This window comes from Aspergillus karnatakaensis (assembly GCF_047715665.1).
Source record: "Aspergillus karnatakaensis strain CBS 102800 unplaced genomic scaffold BJY04scaffold_78, whole genome shotgun sequence".
In the NCBI taxonomy this organism is placed as follows: domain Eukaryota; kingdom Fungi; phylum Ascomycota; class Eurotiomycetes; order Eurotiales; family Aspergillaceae; genus Aspergillus; species Aspergillus karnatakaensis.
This window is the reverse complement of record NW_027395790.1, coordinates 12,798-25,305: the sequence shown is the minus strand read 5'-3', so window position 1 is coordinate 25,305 and position 12,508 is coordinate 12,798. Positions and strand designations below refer to the sequence as shown.

The 12,508-nt window shown below is 52.6% G+C and overlaps 4 protein-coding genes across 4 annotated transcripts; 2 read left to right on the top strand and 2 right to left on the bottom strand.

The window, feature by feature from the left end:
* Positions 1-572: 572 nt before the first annotated feature.
* Positions 573-2,328, top strand: BJY04DRAFT_154096 (non-ribosomal peptide synthetase). Its single transcript, XM_073708922.1, has one exon. The coding sequence runs from the start codon at positions 701-703 to the stop codon at positions 2,309-2,311; it is 1,611 nt and encodes a 536-aa protein (XP_073565480.1). The 5' UTR covers positions 573-700; the 3' UTR covers positions 2,312-2,328.
* A 1,770-nt stretch (positions 2,329-4,098) lies between these two features.
* BJY04DRAFT_154082 (uncharacterized protein) lies at positions 4,099-4,975 on the bottom strand. Its single transcript, XM_073708921.1, has 4 exons — positions 4,465-4,975; positions 4,295-4,414; positions 4,180-4,236; positions 4,099-4,129 (listed from the first exon to the last, which is right to left on the bottom strand). The coding sequence occupies exons 1-3, from the start codon at positions 4,844-4,846 to the stop codon at positions 4,226-4,228; spliced, it is 513 nt and encodes a 170-aa protein (XP_073565479.1). The 5' UTR covers positions 4,847-4,975; the 3' UTR covers positions 4,099-4,129; positions 4,180-4,225.
* Positions 4,976-6,520: 1,545 nt separating this feature from the next.
* On the top strand, positions 6,521-9,405 carry BJY04DRAFT_223779 (uncharacterized protein; the record flags this gene model as incomplete). The annotated part of the gene is made up of 8 exons (XM_073717787.1): positions 6,521-6,716; positions 6,768-6,901; positions 6,948-7,235; positions 7,281-7,642; positions 7,688-8,122; positions 8,169-8,469; positions 8,517-8,887; positions 8,934-9,405. 8 exons carry the CDS (start codon positions 6,521-6,523, stop codon positions 9,403-9,405), a joined length of 2,559 nt encoding a protein of 852 aa, XP_073565478.1.
* A 1,228-nt stretch (positions 9,406-10,633) lies between these two features.
* On the bottom strand, positions 10,634-11,427 carry BJY04DRAFT_154036 (uncharacterized protein). Its single transcript, XM_073708920.1, has 2 exons — positions 11,235-11,427; positions 10,634-11,182 (listed from the first exon to the last, which is right to left on the bottom strand). Exons 1-2 carry the CDS (start codon positions 11,357-11,359, stop codon positions 10,840-10,842), a joined length of 468 nt encoding a protein of 155 aa, XP_073565477.1. The 5' UTR covers positions 11,360-11,427; the 3' UTR covers positions 10,634-10,839.
* Positions 11,428-12,508: the final 1,081 nt, after the last annotated feature.

The window sequence follows — 12,508 nt, the reverse complement described above, 5'->3', positions numbered from 1 at the left end:
CCCCGAATGGCTGACCACCGACGTGCTCATTGAAGACAAACTCGAGTCCGCCCTCTCCGTCCTCAATGACAGTCAAACCCAGCTGTCAACTGCGCTGCAGACAGCATGGGCATTGACTCTTCGCTGCTTCGTACCCTGCGACATCCTTTGCTTCGGGTACCACGGGCTAGACACAATCGAGAACAGGCGCGAAGGAACTACGAGGTCAACGATAGTCGGCCGGGTGGATAACAGTGAAACCATTGCGGTGTGCCTTCAACGCTTCAAAGACAAGACCGTCGTTGGGGACGTGACTCCACCATCGGGCCATGACATTCAAGTCATTCCAGACTATCCATCGCGAGACCTTTGCAATACCGGCATCTATTACAACGACCTGAGTCGCTATATGTCCAGCTTGGTACAACAGTACGACCAGACAGACCTTCATCTCACCGTCTTCAACAAGCATAACCATCAATTGTCTGCGTATATCAGCTTTCGACCCCAGCGTATCAGGAACGAAATTGCCCAAAGCGTCCTCCACACGTTCAAGCATGTTCTGTCGCAGATTCTCGGTGGTCCTCATAACCGTGAAGCCGACCTCTGCTCTGCGCCCGACCGGAATATTATCAAAGCATTGACTCAGACCGTATCGCCCGCACACGATCGTTGTCTTCATGACTTGATTGTGGAACAATGCAGGGCGCACCCCGAGCGCATGGCCGTTCGTTCCTGCGATGGTGATCTTACATACGGCGAGCTAGATGACTTATCCCTACGCCTTGCACATCATCTAGTTGGACTCGGTGTTGGTCCAGAAAAGTTCGTTCTCAGCTGTTTCGAAAAGTCCACCTGGGCTATTGTCGCCAGACTAGCTGTCCTACGCGCTGGAGGTGCATATATTTCCATCCATGCTACGAATCCTCCCGTCTTCTTAGACTCCGTCGTTCGCCGCACGGAGGCACAGGTTCTCATCAGCGACGAGAAGCACGCAGGGCAGTTTCAACATCTCGTGCCAACCTTCGTTAGCTTCACCTCGGGCTGGCTTCGGAGCCTACCTTTGAATATGGCTACACCGTGCGAAGCTATCAGGCCAGATAACGCGTGCCTCGTTCTGTTTACATCGGGCAGTACTGGTCAACCAAAAGGCATTGTTCAGGTACACCAGTCGTATGCCACTGCTATCAAAGACTATGCTCGCAACTTTCAGCTCGACTCGACGACTCGGTATCTGCATTTCGACGACTACGCCTTTGACATCAGTAACCTCGAATTTTTGGTGCCACTGATCCTCGGCGGATGCTGCTGCGTTCCTCCTCCGATGAAGACAGCAGACGAGCTAGTCGCTGCCATCAACACCTTAGATGCGAACATTACCTTCCTAACCCCAACCGTTGCCATCAAGCTGGACCCAGCCGCAGTCCCAAATCTCAAGACAATCTGTGTCGGAGGCGAGCCTCTGCCGAAGGAACTGATCAACAAGTGGGAGCACAGTCCGACACGACTGATCAATCAGTTTGGTATGGGTGAGGTTGCGATCTGCTGCGCCTACAACGACAACATCCAACTAGAACGGGGAAATACCATTGGACGCCCTGCTACAGGAGCCATCTGGGTCGTCGACCCATCTTCGACAGAGCGGCTGCTGCCACTTGGAGCAGTTGGAGAGCTCGTCATCGAAGGACCTCATCTATCCCGCCGCTACCTCGACAATACAGCCATCTCACGCAGCGCCGCCGGCTTCCTGCAGAAAACACCCCGCTGGATGGCAGAGATCCACACCGACCGCACCGCCAGCCGCATGTACCGATCCGGCGACCTCGGGCGACTCAACCATGACGGAACAATCGACTACATCGGTCGCAAAGACACCGTCCTGAAACTCGACGGCTGCCGCATCGACGCCGTGGAAGTCGAACACCAGGCCCGCAAATGCCTCTCTTCCCGCGACGCGATCGTCATCGACCTCCTCGGTGCGATCGACGGCCACGAAGACCCACGCTTAACAGCGCTGTTATACCTCGACGATCACCCCGACAGCACATCGCCAGTCCCACACGGCGAACCCCTCGTCACCGACGCATCAGACGATCCGTTGGCGCGCCAAACCATCGAGGCCATCCAAAATACCATCGCGCAAACACTCCCCCCGTACATGGTACCAACGGTGTTCCTCCTCATGTCGTGGTTCCCGCGCACGGCCTCGAAAAAGACAGACCGGAAGAAAATCCGCATGGTCGGACAGAAGTATTACATGGCCGAAAGGGAAATGCGGAAGAAGTCTCCGTATTACGCGCAGCAGGCCCAGATGCTTCCGCCGTCGGAGTAGTCTGTCGCAACCAGTTAGGTAGTTTAGCATCCATCATCTAGGTTCACACATCCAATCTAAATCAAAGGAGACTCTTACCATCAAAACACTCGAAGGATACATCAAAATGTCTCGACCACCTCGAATTCTCTTCACATGCACGGCCCTCCTAAAAACATCGACAAATCCAACCCCTCTTCTCCCCCGTGTCGCCAGTCCCGCGCTGCCCCGTTCGCAAGGCAACAGCCCAGACGCATCCAACGACCAGGGACCAACGCCACAATCCAAACGCACCTGCAAGCGGACAAACCTCCCGAGCCGAGATCCAGATCGAACCTCTCTAGTGCTGACGCCTGTCATGCCATGTCAATGAACACCTACCCCTCTTTCGTTCCGTTCAGTAACTTCTGTAAGCAGAAAGCTCTGTTCGACCCAGCGCCATACTGTATTCTCCCTCAAAGATCAACATAAACGTTTGTCCAAAACAAAACTGCACAGTAATCTCACGCTGACGATCGACGATCGTAACCCGAGCCGGAAGTTAGAACTCAATTTAGAAGCTCCATACGCACCACCTACCTACCTACCTACCTACCAAGCCAGTGATGCAGACTGGAAAAAAAAAACGAAACGAAAACAAAAAAGCAAATAATCTGCTAGAGGAAGCAACGACACCAGTAGCAACCTTGGCACCTCCCAGTCCCGCTTTTTGGCACAGACTCGTCATCTAGCCAGCCAGCCAGCCAAGCTGTCAAACCAGAACTCTGACGATCCGTGGGAGCTTGGCTGGCTGGCTGGCTGAGCTCGAGCGGGGGGCGTGCTGTAGTCTCAGTGCAACTGCACACACATACTGTTCTGTGCTGTACTGTAGGCGCTATACAGTATACGCTAAACCTAGAGGCAAGAACAATTGGGGACCCTTCGACACGGCAGAGCGGGAAGCGACGCGCATTGCACCTGCACCAACAGCAACGCGGTAGAGTAGTAACTAAGTACACTACAGTACAGTACAGTACCATCTCCCTGCAGGAAGGAAATAGATCCCGATCGCCGAGGCGAGTCAGACCGTCCGATGCAGTGCAGTATTCGTGATTGATTGTTTGTTTGCTTCCTCCAATACGGAGTACATGGATGTGAAATATTTCCTCCAATAGACGTCCAGTATGTATGGGCCGTTTGCGTCGATCAATTATCGTACGGTGCTCGATGGCTAGCTAACTACTCCGTACACTGGGCAAAGAAAAGGAAAGCAAAGCGGCGGGGTGCGAGAGGCTGGAGGGTTGCCTTGTTCTTACGTACGCGCTGCTCGTGCCGATTGGTAATTGGTTGAGCCCCGGGCTACATGCCATGTCTCTCAATGGAGGCGGGTGCAGGTTGCAGCGCGGGGTTTGCCTGGGTGATTGTGAGACATACATCCCTACAGTACAGCTGCAAAGGTAAGACCGGAGGTGATGGCATACGTTAGGGTGCTACCGCGGGGTTATTTGGTGTAACTGATACCAAGGCAGCCATTGGGTTTTGGATACGCCGCCTGGCGACAGGGATGATGGGGATGATTTACAGGAATCATTTTGGGAATGGTCCGGCCGAAATATGGATCAGTTAAGGTCAGTCATTACATGGAAACACACGAAAGCATCTGGCGTATTACACTCGTATTTGAATAATGCTATGCAAAACAGAGAACATCGCAAATTCCCCTCGATCGATCCTCTCAGATCCTGCTCATAGGACAGTCCAGGAAACAGGACAGCCTCGTGTCTCACAACTACCTTCCCGACGGCGAATCAACACTGCCTAGTTCTTATACTGAATAGCCTTCATCAACAGGTCGCGGAGCTATAGACATCGGGTTAGCACAGGCCACACGCAGTATGATTCAAACGTACCCAGTCCTTCAACTTCGCGTCATTATCTCTCAATTCGTCAAAGAACTCATATTGAGACTCTGGGGCGTAGTTAGTACGAGTCTGGAGAGAAAGTCATGCTGTCGGCTACACTCACGGGCAGTGCGGTGCAATGTATCATGCAATGGGCCCCTCGTCGCGGTTTCGCTTTCAAGACTTTCAATGAATGCGATCGCCTCCTGATCATTCCCAACTTGGCTCAGGTCGAAGTATACAGCTTGTGCATGATTAGCACAGTGCAACCACATCCAGGAGCCTTGTACGTACCTCGTTTATCATAGCCCTTGCCCTCCAAGGTCTTGATGCATCTTTTGAGTACCTGCGCGAATGTGTCCTGCCCGTCTGTTGGGATGCCATCGGTGATGGTTAAGATAACAAGCGGGCGATGAAGGACACCCTGGTTAATGACATCGTAAACAAGCGGCTGGAGCACCTTCTTTTCAAGGTTTGTTCCTAGTTCAGTGGATCCAGCGGGCGTGAACTGCAGTCTTTGGTCGACTTGCTTTGCGTTGAGGTTGTTCGCGGTGGAGTCGTCCTTGTTGATAAAGCGAAGATGAGCCCCATAGGTCTCCGGTGACAGTTCGGTGGCGACCTCGGTAATCTTCGTGACGAGTTCCCTCGCATTTTTCATACGGTTATCATTGTCCATAGAGCCACTGTCATCTGTTTTGTGTTAGACGGAGGCGTTCATAGAAGGCGTACCGACGTACCAAAGTAGATCACCGGCTGGTATAGAGCGATTCGAGCTTGCTTCATGATCTGTGGAACTGTGTAGGGTGTCGCGGTCGAGCCTTTCCTCAACGCGGCTGCCTTCTCTGCGACCTGTTGCACAAAGGGGTCATTTGGCGGGAAAAAGTCCTCCAGGCCACTGTCCTGGATGACGTTTCCAATATTATGCTTGAAGTCGTCTACAGTTTGTGGATCATCAATGTCCTGCGAAACATTAGCCATGGCAGTGGAGTCTCGGGACCGGCATGTGCGCGTACTGTTCCAACGGGTGGTTTGGCGCCAGGAGGTGTCGGGTTGGCTTGGTTATACGCCGAGCGGATGACGTTCTGGATGATGTCCTTAACGCCCGGCCACTTGTCGGCGTATGCAAGAGCAAAGAGTACAGCGCTGACAAGGAGCTGAGCCAGAGCAGACCCATAACCTCCCTGTTGGCCTTTGGGTGCAAGGGAGTTTTTGAGAGCTGGGTTGGTGCTCTGATCCGCCAGCGCAACAGGGGTTTCGCCGCGGTCATTCGCCTTGGTCAATGACGCTCCACCTTCCACAAGAAGCTTGACAACCTCGGGGTCGCGTCCTTGAGTGATGGCAACAATCAGCGGAGTCTCATTGTTCCAGTCGGGACTCGCGGCGTCGATGTCGGGCTTCGGGCTCTGTGCCAGGAGGAGCTCAACAATTCGAGCTCTATTCTGCTTCGCGTTGGCAGCTAGGTATAGGGGTGTTCGTCCATCGCGGACAGGTTTGCTAGCCGAGGCTCCGCTTTGGAGGAGAAGCTTGACAACGCTGGAGTGGCCATTCTTTACGGCCAGTGCCAGAGGGGTGAAGCCATTGCTGTCTTGGTCGTCGACGCCGACCAGGACTTGATACTTCTGGAGGGAGGCGCGGGTGAGGGTCCCGTCCTGAGCTTCGCCGTGGATTGTCATCTTGGTGGTTTCTGGATCTCGTGTACTGTGGCTATATTCTCTTGTCTGATGCGGGTGTAGGTGCTGGTTAAATGGAAACGCCGTCTAGCTGCCCCTCCCGCGATCTCGAAAGTGCACCCCACCCACCCTAACTGCATATCGGATTCCCCATTTCCATACGAAGACGTATCGTCACCAGCTCGTAACATAAGCAGGTTCAGGTCTGGTGGTTGTGGACGTACAACAGTTGCTATGTTGGTTGAACGCCGAGCCCAGCTAGCCACTCCAGTTGATGAACGACAGATTGACCGTGGCGAGCTGAATACTCACGGAGTGACGGAAGGTTGTATCCGACATGTGGCTGGCTGGCAATGGCATGAAAGAAGGCGTCGAAGTGAGAGCTGACCGGGCGGGGTACTGAAGTTCATCGGTCTCGAATGGTGTTCGGACTTTTGACAGGGGTTCATGCAGCCATCAACGCATTGGAACTAGCAAGGGTGGTGTATTGTCGTATCGTCCTGTCAGCTTAGCTGCACTGTAATGGTGGAGGTGCACTCCACGAGCTCATCATGACCTTCCTTCCTTGACTGGCGTCGGGAGGCCGTTTCTTATATGGCTTGCACTGCAGCCAACAGGTTCTATTCAATCCTCCTCTATTTTGCGCGCATTTGAGCGGGTTGGAGCAGAAATCCACCGCAATGGTGTACAAGTACTATCCAATCACTGGAATCGCTGCTGGAAAGGGTCCAAATGGCGAGCCTCCTCAGCGGCAGGAGATTGATGAGTGGAGCTCTAAGCCTGCAAATCGAACCCAGGTCGTTCTCTTCCTCAAGGCGTTGAAGCGCCTGCAGGAGGTTCCGCCCGACAATCGCGACTCGTTCTTCCAGATCGCAGGTACGTCCGGAAAATTGATGAAGGGATCTAGAGCACTGATGCGGTCGCTAGGAATCCATGGCATGCCGTTTACGTCCTGGGACGAACCCTTTGAGACGGAAGAAAATGTCAAGTTGAAGGGGTACTGTACGCATGCAAACTACCTATTCCCGCCATGGCATCGGCCATACCTTCTCCTATACGAAGTAAGTACCGCGTTGAAGCCGCGCGTTTCGCACTGACACTAAATAGCAACGTCTCTACGAAATCATGATCGATGAGATCATTCCAAGCTACCCCGAGAAGGATCAGCCGGCAATACGCGCTGCTGCAGACACATGGCGCCTCCCATACTGGGACTGGGCTGTTAACCCAAGAGTTCCGTGGCTAGCAACAGAACCTGAGCTGCAGGTGTCACTCGTTGGACAATTGGAGACCATTAAGAATCCACTGTACCAGTTTCGAATGCCGAATGGAAAGCAGATGGAGGCTCATGGTGTCGGGGATGTCAAAGCCATGGGAGAGGACACCATATACTCGGTATGCTAGTCCAGTCCGAGGGGTTATGGCCGCTAACCGGGGTAGTATGGTAAATGCATTGCCACCAGCCGCTGCCCAACAGAGGAGCAGGCGAAGGCCGACAGCAAGGACTGGATCCAAGGGGTTGTGAACAACGAGGGAGTTGAGAAGTTTCTGAAGCTCCACAGCGCAGTTGATGGAAAAGACTATGGGGCTGCAGCGGAATTGGTTTATCGACTGCTTACCTATCCGATTGACTATCAAGAATTTGCGACAACAGCCGTCGACAAGAGTGAGCCAAAGGTCTCGGCCGATGTGAATATCGAATTCATCCACAACAACGTGCACTGGTGGGCGGGTGGTGATGGAGGGCACATGTCTCAGATTCCCGTGGCAACGTTCGACCCCATCTTTTGGCTTCATCATTGGTGAGTATACCTACGACGCTTTCATAGCTCTTCTGACCGGTGCAGCAATATCGATCGCATCTTCGCCATTTGGCAGGAGTTGAACCCGGATAAGTTCTTCACCGAAGGATATCAAGGAGACTTTGACCAGAAAGTGATTGGACTGCCGACGACAGTGACCCCAAATACGCCACTGCGTCCATTCCACAGGGACGAGCAGGGCACTTACTGGACTTCCGAAGCCGTGCGCGACTTCAGAGCCCTTGGCTATACCTACCCAGACGTCCATCCCGTTAAGCCCGGTGCAGGCTTTGATACCGACGCGTACAAAACAAAGCTCTTCGAGGGCGTCACACTGAAGTATGGTGTTTCGCGTCTTGAAGCTCTTACTCAGCTCGAGCTGTCGAAGAACGGTGTGGGAAAGCCCCTGGTGGAAGGTATGCGCGAGGTCAACGGTGGAATTGCTGGCAATGATTTTGCGATCAGTATTCGATACTCGAAGTAAGTCCATGGTATTGTCTTTGGACACACCAGCTAACGTTTGCAGATTCGCCTTTGGTGGGCGCCCATTCAATATCGAAATCTTCTTGGAATCAGCCGCTGGCGGTCAGAATTTCACACCTGACGAATACGTTACCAATGTGTATAACTTCAGTACTCCCGGTATTGTGAACGGCCAGGAGGTTTGCAGCAACTGTACAAACCTGCAGGCTCAGGATGTTAAGCTCACTGCGTATGTGCCTATCACGCCAATTCTCAATCGGTTGATCTTGGAGGAGCGATTGGCATCGCTGAAGAAGGATGATGTCGAGGCAATCCTCAAGCGTCTATACTGGCGCGTCACAATGGTGAATGAACTCTCCCACTATCAAAAGCATCGCACTGACAGCCACAGGCCGGTCGCGCAGTCCCCGAGGATCAGTGGGGAGCTCTAAACTTGCAAATCCTGGTTTCGATGGCCGAGATGTCACACAATAAGGACCCAACAACACCGTCAAAGCAAGAAACCGAGCCAGAGGTTCTGCCAGAGGTCGGCCAACCCACACCACCCGAGCCGCCCCAGCCTCCTCAACCCCCAGAGCAGCCGGAGCAGCCGGAGCCACAGCCACCACAACCTCCTCAACCTCCAGAGCAACCAGAGACACAGCCGCCCCAGCCTCCTCAACCCCCAGAGCAGCCTGAGCCTGAGCCTCAACCGCAGCCGGAGCCACCAAAGCAACCTGAACCGCAACCGCAACCGGAGCCAAAGCCACAGCCTCCTGCTTTGTAGGTTCCCGTCTATCATTTCTGTGCAAATGCTAACATCCAACAGGCCCGGCGTGTCTCTCGGAGAAACCTACAAGCTTCCATCGCCCATCACCACCGGCCACTCCATCACCGTTGATTCCACGCAATTCGACCCAACGGCACCCTCCCGCCGCGACATGAACCGAGTGCTGTTCATCAACTTTGACGATTCCACCGGCCCAATCGACTATGACAACTACGACGGCATCTTGAGCATCAACATCATCCGCAGATTCCGCAAGATCCAGATCCAGACCAAGCCTGCAGACCACGGCTGGAACAGCGTCGAGTTGATCCCTTTCCCCGATTGGCTGCAAAGTGGACATCTCAGCATCCGGGTCAATGCACTAGGCGATAGGTATGAGGTTTTCTTCAACAACAACCATCTAACCTATGTCCCCAATCTGTTTGGGAACAAGGCGATTACCCATGTGCAGTATGACATAGATGAGGGCACGCCGGCGCTTGCGGGGCAGCTGAGCGTGACTAGCACTTAGCTCGTTAGCGACGGGGTTGTGGTCTGGTATATAACGTGTAGGAGCAAGGTTACCTTAGCTAGCAATTAGTAATGGACTATTTTCCCATTTGAATCGAAGGATTTGAACGTCGTGTCCTGAACGCGGCAGCACAACGCGACCTACAAACAAAGCAAGATGGATTCTCGTCCCATAGCGATTATCCTTGGCTTGAGAACTCACATCGGACTGAGTTACAGGCTGGAGATTTTAGACCCAATGCCATGAATGAAGATGAATCGATGGATGAAACGAAGTAAGACGGAAACTGGAATTCAAAGAGAGGATCCCAGGAGCCGCAGCCGCAGCCCATAAGATCACGTGCCAATTTGCACCGGTTGCGCTGCCTTTGTGCCTGGCAAAATGGTCATCATCCTCGCGGCCTCGAGAATCTCGCTCTCCAAGGACGATACTCAACGCCCTTACTGCGTGCTGGATTCGAGTTGACTTGGCTCAATTGAGAACTTTAAACTCTGGTTTCCCCAGTGCTACTGCCGTGCCGCAGGTCCTGTGCACTAAGCAGCATCCTGCTCCGTAGCTCAAAGAGATCTATTTTGTCCCTCAACCAAAGCCTACTATTGCTGAATATTGCATGGTGTTTATCAGTATGATAACAAAGGAGAGATCCCCAGCTACTTGAAGCCATTCAAAACCCACGATTACAAGCCCAGCATAACTAGTGACGATACAGATTGCACGTAAGCTGTTGGCTCGTTTGACCATCGCGCCGGGATAGAAGGGACAGTCATGGATGTGATGAAAGTAGGATGAGGTATAATACGGAAACGTACAGGCGATGACGATGGAGTATTGCCTGATGCTGAGAGAAGGCAAGGCAAGTATCGTGGACTCTCAAATTCTGGTGCACGAAGTCGTCGACTGTATTATTGGCTCGATCGTCCAAGCAGCCCTTTATACAGCGTCTGCGGCCGTCTGTACAGAGTAGTTGGCGATAGTACCTACCAGTACCAGTGGATATCCTGTGCTGACAAAAAAGGTATTTGACATTGCTCTGCGACGAAGCGCCAAGGGAGTACTTGTAAAGAACCCGAGCCACTATGCAGGCCATGATATCCCATGCGCGCCCGCGTACCATTAAAACGGGGTAATGGGCTTTGGTATGCTGGAAAGATGACTTCAGATACATTCTCGCAATGCACGCTGTGCAGGATAGCTCATGCGATGCTGGACTGTCCAAGCAAGCCAGATGGTTTGAAGTGGTCTTGTAAACTCGATGACACTGACCTAATACACAAATCGCAGCCGCGTAATCCATGGATAAAACGCATGGCTGATTGCAATGGACAACAAGAATCAACGACTGGCCATGTAAACATGACATTTTATTTTCTATTTATACACCCAACGACCATCCATTCCACCCCGCCTACCGCATCACATCACATACCATCACATCTAACAGTCATCAAAAACAACATCATCCCACAAAACATGAACAGCCGTAGCCTCCCCCTCGAACGTGCAGGTCGCAGCCAAGTTGATGGTAGTGTCACGCTCAGTGGGCTGCACAGAGCCCTGGAGCAAAACCCACTCGCCTCCGTTCCAGATAATGTCCGAGGCAAACTCGCCAGCCTCAGGATCACTGCCCAAGAAAGCAGACACGATGCAAGAGCCCGTGGTAGGGATCGGGTCGCGGATTTGCACGGCGACAGTGAGTTTGTGCTCGTTGGCATCGTCGAGCCAGTACAGGTCCTGGGTGATGAAACCGCCGGGATTGAGGGTGGTGGTTTCCAGGTCACTGTAGTTGTTAGCATCCGCTCTGTAAATGGACATAGGAATGGGGCAGGTACAGGTAAGAGTTTCCTGCGTAAGCGTTGCCATCGCCTGTAACGATGCTGGCCTGTGAGCCGGAAGAAGGGTACCAGGACTCGAGGCCGGCTTCAAAGCCAGCGTTGTTGATCACGTTGCAGGGCATTCTGTCGATATTGGAGGAAGAGGTTGGCTTTGTATGAATTTGGTCTGAAAATAGTTCTGGATTGCTTGATAGAACGTAGAGCTATGTAGCGGGCGAGAACAGCTTATATAGCCTTCCCCTGTTGCCCAAGATCTGTATACATTCACGAAAATAGACTAAAACATGTCCTGGACGCCTTACCAGGATAGCAACACGCTTGGTCGAATCGGACCGCACAGAGTTGCCCGAGGTTGTACTCTGTTCCCTGGCGCCTAGAGATCTGCACTGGCCACAAAACACTGCCAATGAGGGGCTTGGTCGGTTCGGCGCAGCACAAATCTGAGCCCTCCGGCGCTGCTTATTCCTCCTTTGAGTTCCTCACCATAGGCGTTGCAGCTCGATGTGTTCAGTTCCGGCCCCATACAAGAAACTAAGCGAATTAAATGTGGAGTACACCCCTTGCCAAGAAGAAAAACAGCAGCCTAGTTCCACTTTTTGTCGAGCTTGGAGAATTATACGAACCTCACGCAAGGTCCCTGGGACCCTTTGTTTGGCTTCGCTACGGGTGTGTTGAATCCTGGCAGACCCGAGGGATAGGTCATACTTCCTAATGTCAGATCTGGTATACACTCTCACTCTATGTACTGTCAATGAGTTACCCTAACGCGCCAACACTGTAAAATGCGTCAATTGTTCAACAAACCGAACTTTGATAGGCAGCAAGAATACGAGGCGCTAGCTGCAAATACTTTCTTCCCCAGGGCCCTCGAATCCCGACCCAGCAATGTTATGAGCTCTATGCAAAACTCGGGTGCCTGGCAGAACAGGCCAAAAGCTCCACCTTATAGCAGACGGAATTCAATCACAGCGCAAGCGAAATATTTTTCCTTATTACACATCGGACGCCTGAATGTTTGCGCTCGAGGGAATGATTGTCTTCGCCGAACAGCCCCGCGACCAAGACTCCGCACGAAACGTCAAATGCCCGATATGCTGTTAAAAGTCCGCCGGCCTGAGTCAAATGGACATACAATATTTGACAATGATGTGTTCACTGAACAAATTGGCTTAATGCAAGACCCTGTTCTGAGTGCGCGCTGAGGTCGGCGGCTCGACTACCGAAGTTTACGACTGGATTCCATGGTGCATTAATATCGGAGCCGATAGTGA